Source organism: Phyllostomus discolor, chromosome 2, assembly GCF_004126475.2.
Source record: "Phyllostomus discolor isolate MPI-MPIP mPhyDis1 chromosome 2, mPhyDis1.pri.v3, whole genome shotgun sequence".
Lineage (NCBI taxonomy): Eukaryota > Metazoa > Chordata > Mammalia > Chiroptera > Phyllostomidae > Phyllostomus > Phyllostomus discolor.
In genome coordinates, this window is record NC_040904.2 from 46,859,046 (window position 1) to 46,886,145 (window position 27,100).

Sequence of the window (27,100 nt, forward strand, 5' to 3'; positions counted from 1 at the left end):
AGATGGGCTTAATTTTTGGATTCCTCTGAAGATACCATCATTCCCACCCATGCCAGAGGTTCAGGACTACTGATTAGGAACATTTCTGTGGTCTTCCAACTCTCTATCTATGAGAAGCTGGGACCCTCACTTTCCTAGCTCCTCCTATAATTATATGAGTTCTAATGCCCATCAATAGCCATTATCTCAATACTCATAGAGGCTCTGTTTTCCTGACTGTATTTTGACAGATACCTTTGTTGACATCAGAAGTAGGATGTCAATAAAGGTGTCAAAAACTGGTGTCTGGTAACAAAAACTAGAACACGTGGCTTTAGTTTGGCTAGCAGTGAGGAAACTGCTAGAGAAGGCTTCACAAGATGTGACCTGAGTCACATAGTGGTGAAAGAAGTGGCAAAACTTGCCTGTGACCACTTAGAAGGTAGAAAAATATGCAGTAATAAACTTGTGGATCTGGCTGAGGAGATCTCTATGTAGAACGTTGCAAGTGTCAGTGCGTGCTTCTAGCTGTGGATGGCACGGTACTTCAGGAAGAAGTTAAGTCTTTGGTGTACAAGCAGAAATTAGAGGAAATACAAGGGTGCAGGACCAGCTGGGTTGAAAAATTAAGATTATTTCTCATGTCTAGTCTCTATACCAGCAAAACATTTTAAAAGCAAAAATGGCCTCAGGATAAAAATCATGTCGAAGCTCTGGCTGTTAAGATCCTTCATTAAAAGGTAGAAGATTTAAGGCAGAGACAAAAGGGTATTGAAGAATCTTAAGAGCACAGTCCCATTGCACCCAGACATGCTCTTCAAAGTAGAGAGAGAGGCCTATTTGGGAAAGAACTGTAGGTATTGTTTTTGTTTAGTGGAGTCTGATAGATGAGACATCAAAAAGTTTTAAAGAGAGATGTACCAGCCAGCATGGACTAGAAATGACTGAGACAATTCTAAATAGAAAGAGGTCTGTAGACTCCCAGTTTCAAAGCACAAGAAATAGATGGAAAGGTCTACTCAACTGCAAATGGGCTGTTTCTTATGGAAAAGGAAGGCTGTCTCAGCAGGTGATACTGAGAAGCCAGGAGGCAGAGCCAAGAGCCACAGAGAGCAATAGACTGGGAACTGCTCTCAGGGAGCAGAACTGGGCTCTAATCCAGAAGTGTGGTCTCTGGAGCAGGCAACATGTGCCTGGCTGGATTTCAGATTCTTATGGATCAGTAGCTGTGATATGCCTCATACTCCTCCCATTTTTCAATGGGAATTCTACTGTGGTCATCTTGTGCTTATGTCACCAAGACAAGGAGATAATGGGTGGGTATAAGTGGATGAATGAGGGGAGAGAGAGGAATTCCTTGGTATGGAGTTCATGAAGACTTTTGGGAGTAGGAAATGTTGAGACAGAGATAGATAGAGAGAGAGATCAGTGGGGGAAGGATTGAACATTTAAGAATGTAATAAGAACATCTCTCCCTTATTTTTTGTTTGTTTTTCAAGAGAGTGACTTTAATTGTGCATTACTTTCAATATTTTACATTTCTTGTTTTTTGCACGTAACTCCTTACTGAGACCAAATCACATGGGACAGCATTTTTATATGAGTTGAACATGAGTCTTCACCAGTTATTAGATATCTGGGAAATAAATTCTCTTTGTAGGTTGAATTGTATTCCTCAAAAAGATATCTTCAAGTCCTCACCCTTGGACTGGACTTGACCTTATATGGAAATAGATCTTCACCTATGTAATTAAGATGATAACATACTAGATTCTCTTGGATCCTATTCCAGTAATTCCTGTCCTTATAAGAAGAAGGATATACTTTCCTCTGTGTGTGAACACAAAGACACACACAGAGGAAAGTATAAAGACAGAGGCAGAGACTGGAGATGTGCTGCATACCTAGGGAATGCCAAGGAGTGCCAAAGCTACAAGGGGCAAGGAAGGATTCTTCCCTAGAGACTTCAGTGGAAGCAGAGTCCTACAAACACATTAATTTCAGAATTCTGGCCTCCAAAACTATGAGAGAATAAACTTCTATTGTTATAAGCCACTTGGTTTATGGTAGTTTGTTACACCAGCCCTAGGAAACTAATATACTTTCAATACAGGTTTTCTGGTCTGTAAAATAGTGAAAGTAAGAGTATTCATATCACAGGAATGTGTAAACACAACATGAGTTGATATATGTGAAACATTTAGAAAGGTACCTGAAATATAGTCAGCACTCAGTAAATTAGTAAGAACAGGACTGCTGGATCGAGCCAACTGAAATGATCGCTTTCTGAACTTGCAGCTGTCCCAGTAGGATGTGGGTAATTTCATGCATTTAAAGAATTAAGAGACTGGAACTGGCCCTGGATATATCTTTTTGTTTCCAGGTTCTACTCCATTCCTGACCTCACTGAAGCCATAAGCACCAACTTCCCTTTTTATGAGACTCCCAGGTCCCAGTCTGATGGAGCAGAAAGGGAACCCAGAGATCCTTCTCAGCCCAGCCTCCTTATTTGGCAGGTGGCCTCTTAGGTCCCTTTGACTCTCTGTACTTCACAAGCTTCCTCGCAGTCCTGAGAGGTGGGTGGGACAGTAAGGATCTTACCCTTATTTCAAGAGAGAGGATGAGAGTAATGTGAGGGATCTCGAAAAGCTTCCACCCACAAGAAAACAGTATTAAGTCCAGGAATCTCTTCACTTTCTTGTGAAGAGTTTTGCTAGATGCATGAATTTAGGCCAATGACTCAGTGACAGCCCTGGGCCCAGGACTCCTGACTCACACATGAGTGCTCAGTGCTCCTGAGGTCACTCTCACTGTAAGCCTGCCATTTCCAGGGACTGCGCTGGTGGTTAACAGCCCAATTTGGCTATTTTACCCAATTCAAATTATAGGCAAAGATGATGAAAAGGAGCAAATTAAAGGTACTGGATGTCAGACGGGGACCTGGGACTAGAAGAAAAGAAGATGTGTGTGCATGTGTATGTGTGTTTTCTATATCAGAAGCTCTTGAAAGCCATGTAAGTAAAAAAAAAAATAAGTCTAAGATCCAAGGTGGCCTTGGTTGATGCTTCTTAAGTTCTGGCCCAAGTCATTCAGCCATAAAAACAATGAAAATAATAATGACAATAGTTGTATTGGGTTGGCAAAAAGTCTGTTTAGTTTTCTTTGTAAAATAAAAGACACATTTTTTATTTTCACCAATAACTTGATTTGGATATTTTGAGTATGTCAACCATCTCCTGCTATTGGCTTCTGGTGGGTAGAGGCCAGAGGTGCTGCTAAACATCTTGCAATGCACAAGACAGCCTCACAGCAAAGGACTATTCAGCCAAAATGTCAATAGTACAAGAGACTTTGCAAACTACTTTTGACATATTCCATCAGTCATAGCACCTTCTCCATACACTGCACAAATCTTTTTTTGTGTTTCAGTTGTGATTTACCTTTCTTAAAGTAATAAAGCATAATATGCCCCAAGTGTTGCGTATTTTCTTCCATCTTCAATGTTAAAATGGCTGCACAAAAATTCACCAATTTTGGTAATTTTTTTAACACATGCTGATATGATAGCTGTCACAATACAATCTAATGAAATTGTTTCAAACAAAGTTAAAGACACCTAAGCACTACTAGAGCCATCGTACAGAAAAACAAACATTTTGGCCAGCCCATTGGTAGTAATAGGCCCCTGTTCTGTGTGAAACTTTCCACTTAGCAGGATATTTTCACGTTCATATGATGGCAGTCTTGTAATGAATGTACTTCAGGTAGTTGTGATTCTGGGACCAGAGAGGTGACGTGAGTCCCCAAGGCCACATGTCCTAAGAGCGGTAGACCTGAGACAAACTCCAGATGTCCTGTCTTCCAGGCCTCGTCAGTCACTGGAATCAGACAACCACAGAATGTTGGATATAGAAAAGACATTAAAGGCTATCAAGGCCATCTCTTTCCTTTCTTAGGTGGGGAAGCTGAGGCTCAGAGAAGTAAAGCAAACTGCTTCAAAGTCACAGAGCCAGATAACAGCAGACCAGGATCAGGGCCAAGGTATACTGACCATCCCAGTCCAGTGTTCTTATTTATTTGTTAGCCAGAGTAAACACCTGCAGTGGGGAACCTCTAAGAAGGTAGGTACTGTGCACAAGCACATGCTGACAACATTAATGCTCTGGGGGTCTGAGACACAGCTCCCTCCTGAGTCCTTGGAGTCCGAGATGCCCACTACTATGGCAAGCATTGCCCATTCGAAGGGAGGGCTCTGGCCAGAAAAGGGCATGGTCTCCAGGCAGCATGTACAGGGAGAGGAAAGAGCTGGCTGGGGAGGAGTCGCTGGGGGCCTGGGAAGCAGGCTTCCTGCAGGTGGGAAGCTGGCAGTGCCCACCATCTCAGCATCTCTGCCAGAGCAGGGTTGGAGGCGGAGTGCGGGGGTGGGGCTGGGGTGGTGGGGGGAGGAGTCTGGGAATGAGGCTGGGAAAGCCGGCCAGGAAGAATTCTTACCCCTGTGGGCCTGTGAATGGTTCAGACTCCCCACCTGACCCCTTGGTGACTTCAGGCCCATTCACATGCAAATTCCCTCAGGGACTGGAAGCTGAGCCCCAAACAGTGGCAGACAGGAAAATTGCTGGAGGACAGCAGAAAAATAAAGCCTTGCTGTCTCCTTCCACAGCAGAGGCAGCCAGGCTCCAGGTATGTCACAGTCTGGACTGGAGTGAAAGTCCTGATGAAGTAAGTGCCTAGTGGAGAGAAGGGACCCGCCAGGTGCCGGTGTCAGCCAGCAGTTTCCAGGAATGTGTGAGCTAGTGTGTCCCTCTGCTACCTCCCAGGACCCTGCCGCACCCTAGCCCACGTGTACCTCCTCAAATTTTCCCATGAGAATCCTCCCAGAGAGCTTCAACAGAGACTGAACAACCTGGGTTCTGGTCGCTGCTGAGCCACTCCTGTGTCATGTGTCACTTCAACCTCCCCAGGCGGCGGTGCGCTGGAGCTGGCTGGCATCAGCTTCCAGGAACCCACTGCCAACCTTTCAGGGCTTTCTGTGACACTGTTGTTAAATACAGCCTTCATGAAAAACTAAGCTCCATAAACTTACATATAAATAATATATATTAAAAACAAACTATACAAAAACTCATCACCTCCTAACTATTTTAGCATTCTATTATTATCTGTGCTCTTGAGATGGCAGTGCCTGGTCTATTGAGTGCTGAGCGGTGTGCCCTTCTCCTCACCTTCCCAGCCCCATTCCTCTCCACCGCCCCATCCAGATCCAGTTGTTAATCACTGACAAGCACACAATTGTGTTCAGGCTGAGTTTTCATAAACATACACCGTGGACATGAATTCATTCCTCTCTAAGAGTCAAGAGGTCAAATGAAAGAAACATTGGCGTGAAAACAGCATGTAGCGTCTGTCACTGCCTGTCAGCATTTGGCTGGGACCCTATTTCCCAGCCCACCTGATGGTCAGGCTCTGCACCCCTGCTCCCCACCACACCTCTCTCTCTTCCTTGCCCTCCTGCTCCAGCCACACGGCCGCCCCTGCTGTTGTTCAAAAGGGGCACTTGGCCACCTTGGGGCCTGTGCCCCCGCTGTTCTCTCTGGTAGAAATGCTTTTCTCCAGAAAGTCACACATCTTTGCTCAGAAGCCTTTCTCAATGAGGACCACCGTGACCAAAGTATCTCAGTCATAACCCCACCCCAACTCAAGGGGCTCCTCTTTACCCTGCTTTATTTCATTTATTTTCCTACCACCTTATGACTCACTATATAATTCACTTATGAGTTACGTTTAATGTTCATTGTCCCCAAGTGCAATGTAACTACCCTACGGGCAGTGATTTTTTTCTGTTTTAATTAGTGTTATACCCCAAGCTCTGATAAATAGACATTCAATAAATAAATTTGTTGAATGAATGAATGCCTCCTATTCCCTAACTTTTTCCTCTATGAATGAGCACACCAGAGTAAATCCAGGTTCTGTTTGGTGTGCCTGAGGGGCATCTGAGAGCAGCCTGTGCACCCACAAGCACACAGACTTGCATGCCAGGAGCGTCCACAACCCCAAGCACTCCCACCCCACACCCCCCACGCTTGAGCACGTTCTCTGCCCCAGCACTGTGACCTTCCTTCTGTTTTTCATCACGCCATAGCCTGTGCTGTTTGTACTTCCTGTGTAAAATAAACTTTTTCCCCCCACACTTTTCTGAAGCTCATTTTCACTTCTTGATTCTTCTGAGTCAGCTAGAATTGGTGTTTGGGACCTGGCATCACCGGAGTGAAAGAATTCCACCAGGGAATACAATTAACATTTGTGAGAAACATTTACCCATTTCTCTTTTCTTTCAGGGTTCAAGGGCTCCTGTCCACCCCCACAGAATTAGCAGAACTACTGCAGTAGATGGGGTCAGCCACAGCCTGAAGGTCGAGGGCATATGCTGAGCAAACACAGAGCTCTGCACAGAAATCAGGGGTGGGGTCAGAGGAGTCAATGTAGGGCCAGAACTCAGCTCTCAGTCACACAGCAGGATGGAGATGGACCAATGAGGCCTGGGGCAGAGGCGATGGCCTGGGAGGTGCAGACCATCAGGACTGGAAGGGCTTGCAGAGGCCAGCCAGTTCAGTGTTCTCACTGAGAAGGTGGGGAAGCTGAGGACCAAAGCAGCAAGGTGACTTGCCCAGTGTATCAGCAGAAGTCAGTGGCTAATTTCTAGACTACAATCATTTCCTTTTTGCTCACTGCAAGGAGACATGCCTTTTTCTGTTCTGCCCCAAGACTGTGCTCACTGCTGGGAAATAAAACACAGACATGGGCCCTGAACTCATGAGGCTGATAGTCTGGTAGAATGACCTTGAGTTCACCATGGGAATTTGTGGACCACAAACAGATAAATCTGGCATTTCCCATCCTTCATAGCTCAGACTCCATTTCCATCTTTTTTTGTAAAATATTTTTTCTCTCAAAATCAGAATAAAAGAGTTCTTTAACAAAATCTAGACAATAGAGGACACTCAAGGTCCTCCTGTTTTACTAAATTTTACTAAATTACTCTCAGAGGCAGTATTGTCTTAGAAAAAATGCACAGCCAGGAAGCATATCAAGGTCTCTTCCATGATAAAAACTTGTTCTGAGAAGAGCCAAATGAAGATAAATATCATGACTTGGGAGTAAGAAGACCAGGAACTGAGACCTGGCTTTCTGTGGAGACTGGGATAAATCCATTTAAGTCTTTCTATGATCAGTTTTCTTTTCTTTAAATTAAGTGTAATAATCCCTGCTCTTCCTGTTCCATGAGAATGAAGCAGTAGATAAGAGACTGCCACAAGTTTGTGCTACTATAAGATAACACACAGGAGAAATAACCTCCTGAATTTGGACAGTCCTTTCAAAGTACCTTTCTATAAACTGCCTGACAAGAGCAAGGTCATGGATAGTCAGTTGGTGGTAGAGTCAGAGTAAATGAGAAAACTGACATTTACTGAGCATCCAGTGATACCAGCAGGCACTCCATTATTCACACCGTTGCCATCATTACCACTATAATAGTATTTATGGAGCTAATCACACATGTCTTGGACATACATCATTAAAGCATTTATCTCATTTGGCATTCACAAGAAGCCCATGAGATAAGCATTATTATTATCCCATTTTACTCTAAGACGTGGAGGCAGGACCCGAACCCAGGTCTAAATGGCTTCAGAGCCTGACTTGTGAACCATTGAGCGTGACTGCCTTTTGCAGTGCTCATTCCCCTTACTGCTGTTATCTCATTCAAACCCTCCCACAACCTTTGAGAAAAGCACTGTATCATTATAAACTCTTTTTTTTTCTGCACTGATGACCAAACCAATGCTTAGGGAAATCGAGAAGCTTATATAATTTCACTATTGAATTCCTAGTTACCCCTCAAGACTTTTCTCAAACATTAACTATTTCCAAAGCCTTTCCTGAACACCCAGAAATGACCACTCCCCAACTTATATACTACCTCATACCCCTTGTGTTAATTACCCAGCTTAAATCCATTAATTATGTATGTGTCTTATAAAACACTACAACAGTGTGTATTCCTTGAGGACAGGTACTACTTTGCATCTTCATGGGCCCTCTCTTTGGTGCAGTGTCCAGTTTATGGTAGGTTTTAAATAGCATTCTTGTACTTCACTGCATTGATGGTGTGGAGACAGGGAAAGATTTTGAGAGTGGCACAGTCAAAGCAATAGTTTTCCTTTGGACACATATAGAGGGTGGACTGGTTGGGGAAAGACTGATCATTGGCAGACATTTAGGAGTCTATTGCAACAGACTGGGTGAGAAGAATAATAATTGCAACTATGGTGCTGACAGTGGAAAGAATGGAAGAAATGTTGAATACACTGAAGATACAGAGATAACAGAAGACAGTGGTGTTACATCATGAACATTTAACAGATGCCACCTGAGCTATATGAACTCAGTGAGTAAAAGTGAGAAGAGAATAAAAACAGAATGCAGGTGTTTATTGTCTCCCTTTCCAGTGAACAGATGTCATGGAGTAAACTTGGAAGTAGGACGTATGCATATGCAGTCCCTCGGTGGTTCTGGATTCTAAAAACATGCTTCAGCAGCTACAGCTCCAGGGCTCCTGTCTAAGCACAAGTCGATCACTTCATTTGATGCTCAACCAAAGGAACTGTAATTTGTCACATTTCTGAGAAGAAAGTCTCTTCTGGGCGTATTAAAAGTCAGTGTCCTTCAATATTTAAGAGATTTAGTAAGTTTGACTATAGACAATATTTGCTTTCCATTATTCTTATATTACATTACACTTAAAAAACCTAAGTATCCACAAAATGGGACTCCACTGTCATTTAATTTTTAAAGAAAAAGACTGAGAATCTTGAGATACTAATTTTGGTGCCAGTGTGACCTTGGCCAATGCGATGTGCTTCTCTAGGTTTTGATCATAATGATGATAGAGTGGAACTATGATTTTTGTGGTCTTAGAAGCATATATATCAGGGCTAGACTGGTCTTAGAGACCATCTTGTTCAACTCCCTGTGTTTGAGAGAGGAGGAAACAGAGTCCTCTCTAGAAGTAGTCACCTGCCCACGGTTTACGTAGTTAGTAGAGAACAGCCACAAGAACGCAGGCCTACCGACTCCCTGGCCAGCATTTGTGCTCTGCCCCTCGCCTGCAGCGTTAACCAGCTATGATTTGTATGCTTCATCTGTGCACTATAGGAACCAACACACTGCAGACATATTCTAAGGAGTCAGAAGCTGTTATGCAGATGTGCAAGCACCTTAAAGACCAAGGACTGAGGGAAATCAGGGAAATCAGAGAGAGGAAGTTTCATAAAATGAGAGCATCTGGGCCACAGCCTTGGGGTCCTGCTCTTCTCTAAGCTACTGCTGTGCATGTCAGCGGTGTGGTCATCTGTACCCAGATGGGCCAGGGTGGGAAGGGCAGTCCATAGGCTTGGGCTGGGCTAGGTTCCTGTGAACTAGAGCATTCTTTAAACCCACTTTAAAGCTGCCAAGCGAATTAAGTCACAGAATGATAGAGCCTCAAAACAGGGGATATTATCCCATCAAATCAGTGATATCTGAAACTGCCTGGAAAAGGACAGCAGTGGCATAATGTGTTTACATATTTTCTTTAAATAGCCTGTCACTAAAGTGCCCCCAGCAGACTGTAGGCTCTCATTGGAATGCTTACAACCACGGGACTTTGGGAAGTGGCTGTTGTAACATACTATTGCCAGTTTCTGGCATTATCCTAACTAGGAGAATGAGAGTTTGGTGGGGTCATCTGGAAAGTTCTGGCAAGGAGGACTGGGATTAGAATTCTGGAATTCAAGGGACTTTAGGAATCATCCCATCTCTCCCCCCTCATGGAACAGATGAAAAACCAGAATTTGGAGAGAAGTGTTGACTCACCCAGGCATGCTGTGGCATTCTCACATGTAATGCAGATGGAAAAAGGGAAGAGCTCCCCTCTCATTTGTAGCAGGAAAGATACATATTCTGGGGGTGAAGTGTGGGGGGACATCAGAAAAAATGAGCAAGTTTCAACTATATGTGGAAGGCTCTGGGTTTGGCAGTCCAGAAGCCAGAGTGCTAGTCTTGTTCCTGAAAATGACCTTCTGTCTTCTTTTCTGTCCAACGGGAACTTAAGCAATAGTCAAGCTATAATTCCTGAAAGGTGTGACCCTCAGGGTGACCAGGAGCATGAGTGAGCAGAGCGAGCTTCAGAGCCCCTGGGGAGATAATATTTGAAAAACAACAATAACAAGCAGCAACGTGGGACTAGAGGAGTCTCCAGAGGGCCCCAGCAGCCTGCCATTCTGTGAATTCTCGACTCTAGGAAGGGGACTCTGCTGAGCATGGGGCATGTGTGGCCAAGGACACAGGGCCCACCTCCAAGTGAGCTCCACTTGTCAACTGGCCAGAGCACAGTGTCCTGCAAAGGAAGGCTCTCTCAGGCCCCATGGTTGCTGGAGCCCCTGTAGGGAGGCCAATGCTGATGCTGGGATGGCATCTAGAAGGCAGTCAGCTGGGCAAGCACAAGCAGAAAATGCATCTTGCCCTCCCAGCCCAGCATGTTAATCCCTTCCTCCAAAGATTTTGGAAAAATGTATCAGGATCAGAGAGACAAGGACATAGGGCACTTTAGACAGGCAACTCAGTTTCTGCATTGCTGGTGGTTCTTTTGGTTACTAGTCTAATTTTGTAGCAGAGAAAGTGCTACAAGATTTTCTTGCCCACTCCCAATCATTGGGGAATTAATGGCAGACATGCGACTAGACCAGGCATTTTCTGAAACCCAGGCAAAAACCCAAGACCATGCTCCCTGTCCGGAAGGTCTAGTTCCATCTCCTTGAGCTTTCATGAAGGTGTTTCACCTCTGTGGTTAGAAACCATCAATCAATTTCAAAAATAGTCTCCAGTCAGAAAGGCCAAGCTTTGGGTAGAAATATATTGCAGTGTCCTTAATTCAGTGTCAGAAAAGTTCTTCAGGTTCTGTTGTTGCCCTTGAAAAGTACCTTGTCATTTTTTCCACTACCAAATGCAGCTGATGTCAGCTCCTTAATCTGCTTTGCCAGGAGACTGCATTTATTTGGGGCAAAGGAATAAGTTAAATCCTCTGTTGCGTATTTATCATCTTGATAAAAGAGACCTAACAAAGTCAAACCCGGCATCTGTCTGAATAAGAGGAAAACCTGTGAGAAATGATTTCTCAGTGCATATGAAATGATAGTTCCAGGGGTGGAGAGGGAGGAATAACAAAAATAAGCTATTGTTACAGCTAAAGAAAAAAAATTCTGTAATTTTCATGGTCACGAGGCTGCAGCTACCAGTAAAAGCAAGTGTTTTCACTGACACAGTTTCTAGATGGTTGACATGTTTGAAAGTAGAGGGTGGGGGGAAAGCAGTTAGAAAGTTCACATCTGGCCTTGTCTAAATCTATGGAATGTACTATCTTATTAAGCCAATGTTTGGTCATTTTCCTGCTGGTTAAGTCTACTTTCCAACCCAAATATTTAAGAATGTCTTGGTTTTATGACCAGCTTTAGTTGGGGAAATGGGCTGGGGGATTCTGCCAACCTGTGCCCCCCAGCCATAATCCTTCTTCTCTTGGAGTTTGGTTCTGGCAGAGGCTAAATTATTTCCTGAAAGACGTAAGTGACTTGTTTGTCAGAAATTTTAATTTGGGATGACGAACCCTGACTTGGAGAAGTGCCCCTGCCTTGTCCTTGTGACACAGGAGGTTGGCTCCACTTTTCAGTCTTTTATTGTCATCGCTCTTTTCCATCTTGTGCAATGGCTATTTTTCTGGGCTCATCTCTCTTTGTAAGGGACCAGATCTTTTGTACCTCCAAATTCTCACAGTCCCCAGCACAGAACATTTGAAGAGGGGCAGCATCCCACAGAGCAGAGGCTCTCAGATGGGGAGATTTTGTCTCTCTGGAACACTGGCAATGTCTGGAGACAGTTTTGGTTGTTAGAACTGGAAGGGAAAGTGCTATGGGCATCTTGTGAGTAGAAGCCAAGAATAATGTTAAAAACCCTATAATTCTCAAAACAGCTTTCCTCAGCAAAGAATTATCTGGCTCAAAATGTCCATAGCACTGAAATTGAGAAACTTTGCCATGGAGTACCAATTTTGGAAGTTTTTGAAGTCACAGAAACCTCATTTCAAGTGAGATTTTTGATGCAGACCCAACATAAATAATAATTAACACCCAGCAATTAAAATGAGCTTATTAAGCAGGGTAGGCATTCACAGCCCTGCTTACCAGGCCTGCCTTGCCCCTAGTGGCCCCTGTAAAGCCCTGTAGTATCCTGGGGCTCAGGGGAGCACAGCTTGTAGAGCCAATGAAGCATGGGATTGACAGTTACAAGACATAGGTTTAGACCGCGATTCACCACTTTCTAGCCCTACAACCTTGGGTGAGTTGCTCCACCTTCATGGGTTTGTTTCTTGGCCTGTTAAATGAGATAGTAGTACCCATTTCATAAGATCGTTTTAGAGGTTGAATAAGATTGTAAGTGTAAAAGCACCTTGCAAAATCTCTACTTTGTTGTTGATCAAACATCCTGGTTAATACAAGGGTAACTCTTGCTAGATTTCTGGATGTGGAAAAATGAGACAATGATAACAATATGCAAAGTCAACTCTGGTGTGGTTTGGTGAGCACTTCTTCCAGGAAGTCAGAGAAAGTGTAGAAAGTAAGTATTTATTTTTATGAATCAGATACAACCTTAATAAATTTGATCTCTCAAAAGTACTCCAACCATATTTTTCATTAGAAAAAAAAAGAACTCCAACCTTTCTCAGCACCACTTTTAAAGAACAGTTTCCCACCTATGACCTTATTTCTGGATTTTCTCTAAATCCCAGGGATAATTGTGTTGATTACTTTCTGGCCCTCTTCCATATTTTTTACTAACTTCACTTCTGATAGTGACCCCCCACCCTTGCCTATACCCTTTGCTGATAAAATACAAACTCCTAAGCATCACATTCAAGGCCTTTCAGAATCTCTCCCCAATCCAACCTTCCAATCTCACCTCCGACCGTCTACCCCTACATACCCTACACTTCCCAAACACTTGATCATTACTTAGGGAACTGGGCAATGCTTTCTGAGGCCTCAGATTTGCACATAATCATGGATGTGTTTCAGTCTGATTAATGTTTACTCTGGGGTATCTGCCCTTTTCTGATTTTTTTTTTAAATTAAAGGTGTCCTTAGAGCAGAGGCTAGTGAAAACATTAAAGACTTTGAGGACAGAAACAAAAAGGAGAAGCTGTGTTTGGCTGAGTTACACTTTTCCAGCCTCAGCTTCCCTTGTGGTCCTTTCTAGGTTTATACATTCATCCTGTACCTAGCTTGCCACCCACACCTTCATTCACCACATGTAACCTTGTGTATCTCCCTCACTGGGCTCCACAAGGGAGGGTAAACACAGCATCTAATTCACCTAGGCTTCCCTAACTCCCAGCAGCTTCTCCAGTAGACATCCTGGTCCAGTTAGGAAACATCTGGGGTCTTACCTTCACATAGTCATATTCACAAAGGTAAGAGGATTCCAAGTTAAAGTGCATGAAGTAAAGTTTGATCCGAAATCCTTCTGGGACAGTGATATTCCAAGTCACTTTTGAATCACTCGGGTAGGAGTCTGGATAGCCAGGTGACTGGATCTGGCCAAACATGTTGTTAAGTTCCACAGTGTGGGCCAAAGCCTTCCACAAGGAGAAGCACAGAGCATGATAAAGAGGGAGCCACCTGAAAGACACAAATGGATCTGCTCACACTCATGGACACAGGTACCTCACCATTTAACTGAATCAGCAGCCTGGAGACCAAGTTCTCAGCCTATGTCTGCAACCGACCTTCTGTCACTATTTTTCCCCCGTAGGCCATGCATGCCCGGTCTAAAACCCAGGAAGGTGGTAACTCAGTGATTCCTAAGGTTTCTTCCCGTTGTGATCTTCTCAAGGTTTGATTATAGTATTAAAGTTTCCTAGCAAGTACCACATTTGGGACTCTGACACATATCATTTTTCTATTAAAAAATGTAAATTTCATAATTAGGTGAAAGTTATCATTTCTTCAACTCAGCTTCATTTAAGACTCATAAATTCTTTCATTTCCTAAAGAGTAAGTAATAGTAACATAGTAATATTGGGATGAGATTTATACTCAATGATGGGATCTCCAGTACCTTAAACAAAGTTAACAAAATTAATCAAGGTATGCAAAAAAATTTTTTTTCAACAAGAGAGGTATTTTCTGACCAGACAGAAACTCTGCTGGCTTTTAGAACACTGCCAGGAAAGCCCTGGGAACAGGCGGCAAAGAATCTTTGCAACTGCTGGTCCCAGTGCCACATGCCATAACACTCAAGGCCAGGGCTTAGGCTTAAACATTTGACGGGAAATGTTGCTGGGCTCTTGGCTGTCCCCAGGCAAAACTTGTGTTTCTCGAAGTTCCTGGAAGCTTCTGAGAACTGGTCTGAATTCCTGCCACTGAGGAGACATATCACAGTGACTTATGATGACGGAGTTTTTACTTGTTCAGAGAATTCGTATTGAGGGCCTCTCTCAGCACATCCCCTGTCTGGGGACTTAGCTGCTGTCGTGCAGGGTTCTGGTCTTTTCATATGAATAATAGGACTGAAGAGCTCTACTGTCTAATACACCAGCAAGTAGACACATGGAACTATTTAAACCTAAATTTAGATGAACAAAAATGAAAGGGAGCTACACATTCATCTCCGTTTCATTAGCCACATCTCAAATTCTCAGTAGCCACATGTGGCTAGCAGTTGCACATTGGATGGCACAGACCTAGAGTATTTTTATCATCTTGGAAAATTCTTTTGGGATAATGTGACTAGGCTGTCTGACTCACCTGGGACATCCCTGGACTATACCCATTGATCTGGTATAATCATTAACAGCACCCTCTTTCATTCTTATCATGTCTTGACTGGAAAATGTAACTTAATAATGAAGATGAACTTGGCCACCAACTCCACACAGGCCCCTGAACCACCAGTCTTTGCCAGGACTTCCCTGAGACACAAACCTTTTGTCTTGATGAAAAAGTTGGCGGTGTCAGCAAAGCCCCTGTCATTTTTCCTGATTCTCCTCTGCTTGTCAAATCTGATAGTATTAGTAATAGAAAGGAAAAAAATCCAAGTGAAGGAATTATCCATTCTCCCAAAATGTAGGATTTATTTGTGAGCAGTTTCAGTTTTATTTTTTATTTCCCCTTGCCTTGAAGAGTTTAGATTGACCCTTTTGCCCTGAAGGATGCCCATGGGTCATGGAAGAAGGGGACAGACACAACTGTGGCTCTTCTTCTGAGCTCCCAGGCACAGTGTCGATTCCAGGACAACTTAGCTCATGGCCACTGGCCACCAGTGCCATCCTTCACAGGCCTTCACTACTGTCTTACCCAGCAGAGAGCATATGAGTTTTTTTCTTTTTTAAATTTAATTGTTTTTAATTAATAAAGATTAAGTAGCCCTGACATGTGTGGCTCAGTTGGTTGGGCTTCAGCCTGCAAAGTGAAAGGTGGCCAGTTTGATTCCGGGTCAGGACACATGGCTGGGTTTCAGGTTCAGCCCCTGGATGGGGCGTGCATGAGGGACAACAGATAAATGTTTCTCTCCTTTTCTTTCTCCCTACATTCCTCCTTCTCTAAAAATAAATAAATAAAATCCCTTTTTTTAAAACAATGAGTAAAAAAAGTTTTTTTCTCTCTTGGTGTATGTTCTTATAAAAGGATCAAAATCCTATCATTTGTGTCTAGTTGCAGGAATCAAAGACAATGGACTGTTACAGGAGTTGCATTAGGGATGAGGAAAACTCAGTAAAACGTACAGAACACACCTAAAGTGGCTGATGCAATAAAGAGGCAGAATGTCCAAGGCTGGTCAAAGCCCTAATGGTCAATATACACCACACCAGGGATCTAACAGATTGACCTCCTTTCTCTTGCAGCAAGACCTAAGAACCTTGAACTCAAACATCACAAACCTGGCTCATCAACTTCTCCTGTAAGTCCTATTTATTCTGCTATCCATGGTCAATTAATTTAAATGTTCTACTGTGGACTAGTGCTACTGCATCCTTAGTGATTTCCCTGCCCCCACTTATTACCATTCAGCAATCTTCCACCAAAGTTGATTTTCTAAAACACAGATGTGACCATGCTGCTCCACTGTGCCTGCAGGGTAAAACATCTGCTCCTGGGATGGCTGATGAGCCCTTTTTGATCTAGTGCTCATCTGCCTGACTAGCTTCATCTTGGTGCCAGCCATGCTCTGGCATGTCATTCTGGCAGCATGCCATGCCCATCCATGCCTGCGTCCCATTGCACATGCCGATCATTCCTCACTTGATTGTCTTATTTGTCCTCCACCATCAAGCTCAAAGCTTCCCAGGCTATGGAGTATCTTTCACTCCACAACTCTTGGCAGTACACTCTTCCATTAGAGCATGTATCAAACTACACTGCTTTAGAAACACAGCCCCTGAAGTTAGATGTATTCAGGTTCAAATCCCAATTCCACTACTTATAGGCCATGAAATCTTGGGTAACTAGTCTCTCTGAGCTCCAGTTTCCTCATATGTGAAATGAGGATTATAATTTCTAATTATAGGACTCACATGACCATTCAAGATTTTATATACATATATAACTATATATGGTACAGCCTGACATATAATAGATGATGACTGAATGACTATGTGGATGGATGGATGAATGAATGAATGAAAGGGGGGGGGCACAGTCTTACATAACCAAAAAAGTCAATGCTGGGAAATGATATGAGCATTTTAGGATTAATAGTTACATCTTTGCTAATCAGGAAGCTGTCTCCAACCTTCTGTACCAAGTGTACAAATGTATGTACATGAATTTTTGAGTGTGTAAACACAAGATAGCTATATATATCTATATATATACACACATATATATTATCTAGTTTCTCATATAGTATTTACATAAAAGGTAAATAGGTAAGTGCAAAAATACCTAGAGGGATATCACTAAGGTGTTAACAATGGTTATCACCGAAGGGGGAATATGAATATTTTTAAGTTTATTTTTGTGTATACAAAATATTAAAATCTGTTTAGAAGGACCTGTACTATTTTTTCAATAAAAAGAAAACAATAAAGTTATTTAAATTTTTTCCAAGTCCTCTACAATAGCAACATGTGAGATGCAACTAAAGAAACAAAATGTTTTAATCCAATTGCCAGGGTCAATATTTTTTAAAGCACTCTGTTGGAGGAAGGGCCTGAGAGGCAGAGAGAAGGCAAGGCATGAGTCCAAGTCTCCCGTGGATTTGTAGGAAAGCTGAGTCTTGAAACTCTCACTTTCAGGGCCCAGGCAGTCCTACTTTCAAGGGAGGAATGTACCAATGTCAGTATGGGAGGGAGCTCTTGGTCAATGCTGCCTGGGGTGGGGGGAGTATGGGGGCAGATGGAGAGGGTGAGGGGGAGAGTGCTGGGTCCTGGGTCAGAAGAACTAGGTTCAAGTCCTATCTTTGACTTCATTTATCTGATCCATCTTGGGGAGGTCATGTAAGGTTTCAATTTCTTTATCCATCTGTGATAATAATGACTTCCCAGTAGCGCTGCTTCAGAGTAAAGGAGGGTTAGAAAGTACTCTGTTAATTGTCCAGCCCTGGGCAAACATTAGTTATGATTACTTTATCATGCTGCTTCCCGAAAAGCAAGGGGTAGGAGTTAGCATTGGCTCCCAAAGCGGATTTCCCTGCAATGGCAACATCCAAATTATGCAAGGATGAAAGGTCAGCTTTCTCCATGTCTGCTTTTCCAGACCACATGGAGGAGACTCTGAGCCTCCTAATGCAGGTCCATCAAGGGCTGGCTGCTGACAACCCTGGAGGCCCGGAACCATGCTGTGTAGACAACTGGTTAGCGTGGGAGGAAGGCTTATGAATCTTTCTGTTCTATTTTGTTTGCATCTCAAAACAGTTGAACATATGAAACAAATATCTCCTTGCACATAATGGGCTTGAACATATGCTGCCTTGCTTTAGGGTCTGCAAATCAAAGAATGTAAGTGGCGGTTTTCATTCCCCGTCACACTCTCTGAGAGTTTTTGGCTTCTTATGCACCAGGCACCGGCTGTACAATTTCTGACACCTGCTATCTATTCTCTCGCTAATCAAAAAAGTTTAGCTACATTTGCTCGAAATGTCAAGAGTAACATCTAAAGATGAGATTTCATTGGCTCTACTGCAGGAGCAGGCTATCGGGAATGCACGAAAATGCCTGCACAGATCAGTGGTTGTGCAATGTGTGGTAGTTTCTATCCTCTCCATTCAGTCCCCCCATTTCAACCTACGCTACACCCAGACTGTTTCTGAATTGAAGACTTGAAAGGGACTGTATAGATCCCTTTGACAACACCCTTACTTGACAGATGATGAAAAGGATACCCCAAGAGGTGACATGGCATACCCAATACCATATGGTGAATTAGTTTCAACAGAAGAAGGGAATAACCAAAGCTCACAGAGGAAGCTGGGTCCATGCCCATATACCCAGGCATCTGGCCAAAGCAATTAATCCTGTGAAAAATAACTCAAAAACCCATGGCTTTATGTGAAAAAAAATTTTTTAAGATACCAATACCAAAGCCCCTGCCCAACAGATTCTAGTTTAATTGGTCTGAAGTGCGGTCTAGTCCTTGGCACTTTAAAGCACTACAGATGATTCTAATGTGCAGCTAGGAGTGAGAGCTGCCAGTATAGAATGTTACACTCGGTTGAGAGTCTGATAGAATATAGTAGAAAAAATCATGGACTGGGAAACCAAAGATCCAAGTTTAGGTCTGAGCCTTTCAAAAACCATCCATGTGGCTTTGGGTAAATTGTTACCTGCTTTTATCCTCACTTTTCCATAAATCCTTACCTTATCCAAAATCTGAAGACCAGATGAGACAGTGTCTATAAAAAAGTGTTTTGTAAACTCTGAAATGCCCTTCCATGTGAGGCAAGACTCCTTGAAAACTTCTAATGGAGCACTTTTTCAATAGCACTTTTCCAATTTAACAACCGAATTCAATTCAGCCAATATTTATTGAATGCCTAATAGAAAGCAGATATTATGCTAGGTACCAGGCATACAAATATGAACAAGACATAGATTCTGTACCTTAAGACACATTCAGTCTTGGGAGGGATGGTGGAGTTTTAAACAAGGAAATGTTACAAAGACAGGAAGAGATGTAGCCCCAAAGCAGAGAGACAGCACAAAGGAAGGGATGCTACTCTGGGGATGTGGGCTAGGAGAGAGGAGGCAATGTCTGACCTGACTGGGGCAATCTGGCCCCCTGGGTAGAAAACAAGAGGAAGGGACATTTGGGGTTAAGGGAAGAGTAAACACAAAGACACAGAACTGCTAATCGGCCCTGGAGTTTGGTATGACTGAGGCGCTGGGCGGTAGGGTGGGGTTCAAACAGTGACAGATCAATCAAATTGTCATTCCATGGAGATGGCATAGATTCCATCTCTTTTAGGAGAAAGGAAAATGAACTTAGATGGCAGATCTAAAATTACGACGGATTTAAAAAGAACAGAATGATTGAATTAACCTTAGAGACCTGATCACCCCTCTGAACCACGGGTAACCTGAGTTCAAAGGGTCCACAGTCTGAAGGTCCGCTAGGTGACTTTGCAAAAGAGAAACAAACAGAACCCCTTTTTCAATTGAGAAGAAAATCAATGGCAAAAGAGGTGTTTAGGGACCTAACAAACCTGGAGTGTTTTTCATTTCTTTTTTGGGTATTTTTAACAGCATTAACACTTATAAGTAGTAAAAATAATTACAGTGTTAGGGTTTTGAGACTTGCAGAGGAAAACTTACAAAAAATGTCTAGTAGAAAGGATCCAGTAACTCTAAGTATAGGCTGAGGAATAGGAAATGTTGAAGAGCATAAAAACAATTAGAATTTAAAGTCTTAGGTTCAGAACTCCAAACGCTTCTTTAAAAAAAAAATTGTGGTATCCCTTTTAAGAGCCATTTGGTTCAATTGGTAGCCTGATTCATGCCACCAGCCACCTCTGATTTCAGTAAGGAATTTACAAATTCATAGGAAACTGTAAAATGGGGACAGGGTTTTAGTTTTTCAAATTGAGGCTTTGACTGGCCAAGTCCTGCAGGTTTAAGAAACCGCAGAGCTGAGCTGTGGGAAGCTGGTTTCTTTTCCGGTCAGAACAAATAAACATACAAACACATACCTAACTCACAAAGTGTTGGGAGAGATAAGCCAATGCTCTTTGCAGAGGAGGAAAACAAAAAACGAGCCTTGTGGGCAACAGGAGGAAAGCCACGCTCGCCAGCAGGCAGCACCCTACGCTGGCAGGGGGAGAAATCGGAGCCTCCGCAGCCCCGGGCAGGATTTGCACGAAGTCTCCCGTTTCAAGTTGCAGGTCTCCGGAGTCCCGGGGAAGGCGCCCCAGCCCACGTTTGCCTCTCAGAGCCCCGACGATTGATAAGAAACCCTTGGTATCACCCGCAGGACACGAAGGTGAGTCAGCCCAGGGACAAGGTCAGACCCCGCAGGGCTACTTGACACCAGGTCACCGAAGGGACGCGGTGCCCACTCCAGCCCTGGCACTCACCTCATTTTCCTGCTTTGAGTGCTCCTTGCTGCCTGGCCCTGGTTCCCCCGACCTGAGCTGTCTGTGAGCTCGTCCCCGATGTGTCAGCGATGCCTTATCTTTGTTCTGAGGTCCCTGTGTGTCTCTGGAATTGGCTGGCATTCTCCATTCAGGTCACGCCTTCCCCTGCCTGCAACAGATCCCCTCTCCCCCTCTCTCACTCTGCCTTTCTCTCTCTCTCTCTCTCTCTCTCTCTCTCTCTCTCTCTCTCTCTCTCTCTCTCTCTGCTCTGACTCCCTCTTACACACACTCCGAAGAACCTGACAGAACAGAATCTGTCTTCCTTGAGAGATCTGTTCCTCCAGTTCCCTCCTTTATCCTGTGTGGCTGGCTCCAGTCCCTGAGAGAAAATAACTGAGACACTCACATAGGTATTTTTGTCACTGTGTGTGTGTGTGTGTGTGTGTGTGTGTGTGTGTGTGTGGAGGGTGGAGGGGGATAAAGTCTAATTTCTCTTCAGTCTCCCTTTCCAGATGGCTATAGCTTTCTGCTCTTTTTCAGGACACCGCAAAAAGGCAAAAGGACGCCAAGTAAACAGAAATAACCAACTAAGGAGGCACTTCTAAAGTCCACACTGGGAAAGAAAACAGACCCCAATCCCCAAGTCTGTGGACAAACACAAGTTTTCATGTGAGCAGAGTCCAGAATGTGAGTGCAGGTCCTCCAGCGGGCTCCTTGTTCTTCCCACTTAAACACAGAGCTTGTGCTGTTTACCAAGTCAGTCTGTGTGAGGTCTGCTACAGCCAGAGAGGGTCCTCCGAAGCACGGACACCCCATACCCAGGGGTGCAGGGAGAGCCAGGCCTGTCCGAGGGTCTACATGCAGGTTTGTGGGAAAATCAGCAGCACATCTGCGCTGAGCTGAATAATAAAATCACTCCCCTCACGGTAATAACAATCAAATGGGCGTGAAAACTAGATTGTACTGAACAGCTGTTCTACGTTAGGCACAGAGAGATACATAAATGTCATCTCAATTACTCCCACAAAATTGTGAGGGTTATACCATCTTGCTCATTTTAAAAATGAGGAAACTGAGGCTCAGAGAGTTTACATGACAAGATTACCCAGCTCATTGTTACTCCTTACTACTGTTTCCACTAATAGTTAACATCTACTAAGCACTACGCATCAGGTGCTATTCTGGCAATGTGTTAATTCTATCCAATCATCTTTATACCTCATATAGGTGGGTAGTAATAGTGTCCCCATTTTATAGATAATGAAACTGCTCAGAGAGGTTAAGTAACTCACGCAAGGTCACACAGCTAGAAAACAATGAGGGAAAAATCTGAGCTCTGACTGATTATATTGTACTGCTTCTCATTATTACAATGCAGAGAGCATTTCCAGTTCTTACAACATCCACAGAAAACCTCAGTTGAAGGCATTTTGAAAACAGAGTTAGAGTCAGAGTGAGAATTTAGTTGTGATCTATCCTTTCTCTCTCTGCCAGCTGTGCACTTTAGGCCCAATGCTAACATCTTTAATTCTGTTTTTTTTTTTTATCTACAAAATAGGGGCTGCTACAGGGCTTAAGTGAGATTATACTTGTAACATGCTTTTCTAGCTGTCCAGGGGTGTGCCCGAGAAATGGCTACCACCTGTTCTAACCAAGATTTCACATGAATGTACTCTCCACCTTGCTTTAGACATTTTAGGGAACAGTTGCTTGAATCTGACTGAAATCCTCCTTGCTCCATTTTCTCTCCAGTTTCTCTATTTTAACACATTCAAATGCCAGCATTGCCAACCCTGGCATTATTAAGAGACTGTGGTTGATAATGTGGGCACAAGTACATGGGATGAGAGAATAGGTTTGTTCTTAGGCACTGTTTCAACGGAATGTTGCTTTTGTGTTTCAGGCAGAATAGAAAAAAAAAACATTTAAAAGTCCCATTAAGAAGACTCACAAGCTCCTTAGACATCAAATAACTTTCACAAAACAACATTTTAATAATTTAAGTGTAAATGAATCAGAAACACATGGACTACATTTCTCTTGGAATACACAAGGGTTTTAAAGCTGAAGGAGAAATAACTTGGCGCAAGGCACACTGCACTGTGCAGAGGGCTCTGCCCATTAAAGACATTCCCTCCATTCACCCTGCAGCTCAGCTGGCCTCTCCTCATCTAGGGCACATACTGGGAAATGCAGTCATGTACTTGGGGCAGAGGGGGAAGAGCTTGGGAGGGAAAGCCATCAGCTTCTCCTTGTAAAGTGTCATAGAGCAATTGGGGCTCCTGGAATAATTCCCTGGCTGTGTTTTTTCAAGGCTGCCAATGTTCAATGGGAGGCATTTGAAATATGTTCTAAGCCAAAGTTCTGCCAATATACAGCAGACCTGATATGTGCTTTTTTGGGCGACAGCCAAGGCTGTGATGGAGTCTGCATGAAAACAAGAACGATGTGGCTTGGGGACGTTTCCCATTGGGTTGGACTACATTAGTGATACTGTCCTGTGGCTTTGATAAAAACTCCCTGTGGCGTCATTAACAGATGCAGGAGTGGGGGGAATGGGAATGCAGTGGTCTGAACACAGGCTCAATAACGGTAGGCTAATTTGAACGAAACCTTGGGCAGGTCACCTAGGTTCTCAATGCGGGAAGGGGGAGGAGAGGCATCACTGTGCTCCACTGTGAAATAGGGATTGAACTCTGTTGAAATTATGAACGCATATAAATGTGGGCTGGAGGGCTGTGGGAGGCTAGCGCAGTGAAGGTGGCCAGGTGGATTGCTAATGACCTACAAAGCAATCAAAGTATCCAGAGTGGCCCTCTAATCTTGACACTGGCTTTAACTCTTGTCATAATAGCATCCCATTAATCAGCATTCAAATGCTGGTATTCAAAACAATACTTTTTAAGAATATTTAAGAATACTTTTTAAAAGTTTCACCAAGAAGTTTAAAATATGCATAGAAGTGACTAAGGAGTAACTAACAGTATGCCATTTCAGATCATAAAAGCATAGAATGGGAGATGTGGGCCCAACACCCTCAGGGTATAGTCAAGGGGAGGGATCAGAAAACTACTATAAGGAGAGGCAACACCACAGCATTTCTACTACTAGAAAAGACTTAGTTTACATGTTCTACTGAAGTATTTATTAAATGTATCTCCCGAGACTGGACCTTCTGGAATTCCGTGAATGTGTTAGAAAATGTAAGGAATCTGGGCAATGGGTTTTTGTTGGCAAAGCCTGAAATCCAAGCTTTCTATAGAATATACAAGAAACTGATAAATAGCCCCAAAGATCACAGCGTAGAATTAAAATTTAGGTTGTTCAACACATTGACTGACCTATGCTGAAAGCCATTGCTTCAGAGCCTATCAGATTGTCTGAATCATCTGGAGAATTTAAAAATACCAATTCCTGAACTTCATCCCAGATTCATGTTTAGGAGTCTGAGGTGGGGCTCCTAAGTCTGTAATTTAAAAAACTTCCATGACTCCCATGGCACAATCTTGCCATTTTGGGTACATACAACATAAATGGTGCATCTTATAAGTGCTGGGATTTTGGATTTGATGAAATATCCTTAGTATGTGCCAGGTACTTCCATATACCTTATTACAAATAATTTTCCCAAATCTTTACAGATCGTGACACTGAGGTTCAGAGAGACTAAATGTGTCAGCAAGAGGGTGACCAATATTTAGAGCCCAGTCTTTCTGAACCCAAATTAAAGACACTTTCCTCTCATCTGCAAATTCCTGACCCTCCCTGTGAACTTTGAACATTCCTGAGCCAAGTTATGTGACCACAAGTTTTCAGGGAAGAAAAAAATAGGTGTTATTAAACAAATAAGCTCTTAGACTCTTTTATAGGCTGAATTGTATCCCTCCAAAATTCACGTGTTGAGGCCCTAACTCCCTGTACCTTGGAATATGACTAACTCGAAAGAGGGTCTTTAAAGAGATGATTAACTTAAAGCAGGGCTCTTAGTGTGGGGGAGAATCTAATCTAACTGGTGTCCTTATAATAAGGGGGAGATGAGGACACAGATAACACAGGGAAAACAAAACAAACATGTGAGGAGATAGCAGGAAGGCAGCCATCTGTGAGCGAAAGAGAGATGCCTCAAAAGAACACCTTGATCTTGAACTTCTAGTCTCCAAAACTGTGAGAAAGTAAATTTCTGCTGTGTAAGCTGCCCAATCTGCAGTATTTTGTTATGGCAGCTTTAGCAAACCAACACAGGCTTTCTCACAGAAGGGTCTCCCAAAGCATGAAAGACATACCACCAGTAGTGTCAAGCTTATTTGGGGTGCCATATACAAGGAATTAATAAACAGATCAGTTAAGATTCAGTTTGGTAAGTAATAAGAGAAACCTTGACTAATGCTGAAATAGATAGAATTTGTTGTCTTTACATAGCAAGAAGTGAGGAGGGAGGTAGTTCTGGGGCAGCTATTCAACATTGTTTTCTTTCTTTCTGCTCTGCCAGGCTTAGAATTTGGGCTTTTATGGTCATGCTTGTCACCTCATGCTTTCAAAATAGCTGCAGTAACTCCAGATGTCATGCAGGTGTCTAAGGATTAAAAAAAAGGAAGAGGAAAAGGTAGCATTGGGATACTTTTCTTTATGTCTTACAGGCCGTAGCTAAATTCTACCGCCACTGCTAACTTCAAGAGTTTGATAGTTTGTATTATCAGAGGTAGGCAGTAAAGACAAGGGGTGGAATGGGAATTGTACGGGTCAACCCTCAATGTCCATTTCCATCATATGCCAAAAAAGTCCTGCCTTTTAAACTTCTCCTTCACTCCTGATGAAGAAAGTCTCAAGGTGGTGCATTATGCCATGGCTGCTATTTTCCTTTTTGCCCGGGGGGAGACAGGTGTCAGTTTCAGAGTCTTGTGGAGGCTAGAATTCACCACTTTTTTTATTCATTATTTTTATATTTGTGACAGTACCATGTTTTCAAGTATGTGGATTTTAGTTAAAAAAATAAATCCAAATTCAGTTTAAATTAAAAAAAATTAAAAATAATAACATAGGTGGCATTTATGTATATGAAACAAATTGTGAAGACAGATGACTATGTGTTGGAAGCATCAGCCTAGAGGGGGGACTCCCAGGGGAAGAGGACTGGCCAGTGAGTCCAGGTGCCGGGAATGGAGGCCACATTTTGCTCCAACCCAGTGTGAAGCCTTGAGCTTTTCCTCTGTCCTCCTGGGTTTTGAGTTTCTAATTCACACTGATAATGTTAGACTAGGTGTTTTGTTTTATTTTTTTAAGTGCATCCCTACTCAAACACTTTATGGCATCTCTGTCTCAGTGTGTAGAATGATATCTATTGCACTACTATTAAGACCAGATGAAAGCTTAAAAGATCCTAAAGTAGTTTTTAAAAAGAGGATGACCTCTAAGACAAAACAGAAAAAGGTATCCCAAGAAGAATGCTTCTCTGTTATGACTCATTTTATTCTCAAAATAGCCAGTAGATGCCATAAATTATCATCTCTATTTTGTATGCATGATTAATAATATTGAGAAGAGGTAATTTAGTCCCTGAGGAGAGAGATATACATTGTCCAGGGTTGCATAGAAATTATATGGTGAGGCTGAGACCATGAACTCAGATTTCCATAGCCCTCACTCTTTTTTTTTTCATTTTTTAAATTTTGTTTTTATTGGTGTTCAATTACATTTGTTCCCATTTTCCCTCATTACTCTCCTCTGCCCTACCCACCCCCCACCTCCCACATTCAATCCTTCCTCCCCGTCATCTTTGTCCAACGGTCCTTTATGCATGTTCTTGACTTGACCCCTGATTATAGGCCACTCTATTTCAGACTAAGTATTTTAAACAGAAACTGTTTTTTGAAGACCCTTGCCCGGCCATCACAGTCTGGCTCTCTACCATACAGTATTGTCAAGTGAAGAGGTACGCTAAGGTGGTTTGACTTCTCTTGAGGAGCAAAATCTTCATGCATTCTTAGCTGCCATTAGGCTTATGGGTTATAGAACCTCCTTCATATCTATGTAAGAGGGAATTCCTCTTTCCTTTTCCAACCTCTCAGCCTAACTTGATTTCTATTGTCTTCCTCCTTCTTCCCCAAACTCGAGTCTAATTTTACTAGTGAGCAGTGAAAGTGAGTCAACCAGGCACACACACCAACTTCTGCTTTCTGCCTGATTTCATTCAGTGAAAAAAACAACTTGGAACCAGCTCCTTTTAGGTAATTCTGGCTTTCTCTTTGACCTTGTTTCTCTCGGGCCTGGCCAAAGGATGGGAGGAGGGAAGATTAAGATTTAAACTAGCAGGAGGTGGGATGGGCTACTTGAACTTCTGACCAAAGAGAGCCTTGCCATCTAACCAACCTTTACTGAAGAGCTTGATTCTGTGAACCTTGTACTAGCCTAGCTGGTAACACAGGGTACCTGGTTTCTTATTTGATTATTTCTCCTCATGGTAGTG

At 43.0% G+C, this 27,100-nt stretch overlaps 1 protein-coding gene and 1 long non-coding RNA gene across 4 annotated transcripts in view; one reads left to right on the forward strand and one right to left on the reverse strand.

Annotated features, from left to right (window-relative positions):
* The window catches only part of MASP1 (mannan binding lectin serine peptidase 1), a 48,976-nt gene extending 28,169 nt beyond the window's left edge, over positions 1-20,807 (reverse strand). Inside the window, exons 1-3 of one of the 3 annotated variants that reach the window (XM_036017829.1) lie at positions 20,638-20,807; positions 13,856-13,897; positions 13,517-13,748 (exon numbers count right to left, since the gene is read on the reverse strand). In XM_036017829.1, coding sequence (XP_035873722.1) covers positions 13,517-13,748; positions 13,856-13,897; positions 20,638-20,642 — 279 coding nt within the window. In that variant the 5' untranslated portion in view covers positions 20,643-20,807. The remainder of the gene's footprint in view (positions 1-13,516; positions 13,749-13,855; positions 13,898-20,637) is intronic. The other 2 variants (XM_036017831.1, XM_036017830.1) reach the window with 2 other exon arrangements.
* A 152-nt stretch (positions 20,808-20,959) lies between these two features.
* On the forward strand, positions 20,960-24,693 carry LOC118498835. Its single transcript, XR_004901314.1, has 3 exons — positions 20,960-21,047; positions 21,178-21,324; positions 23,047-24,693. It is a non-coding gene; the product is annotated as an uncharacterized LOC118498835 (long non-coding RNA).
* Positions 24,694-27,100: the final 2,407 nt, after the last annotated feature.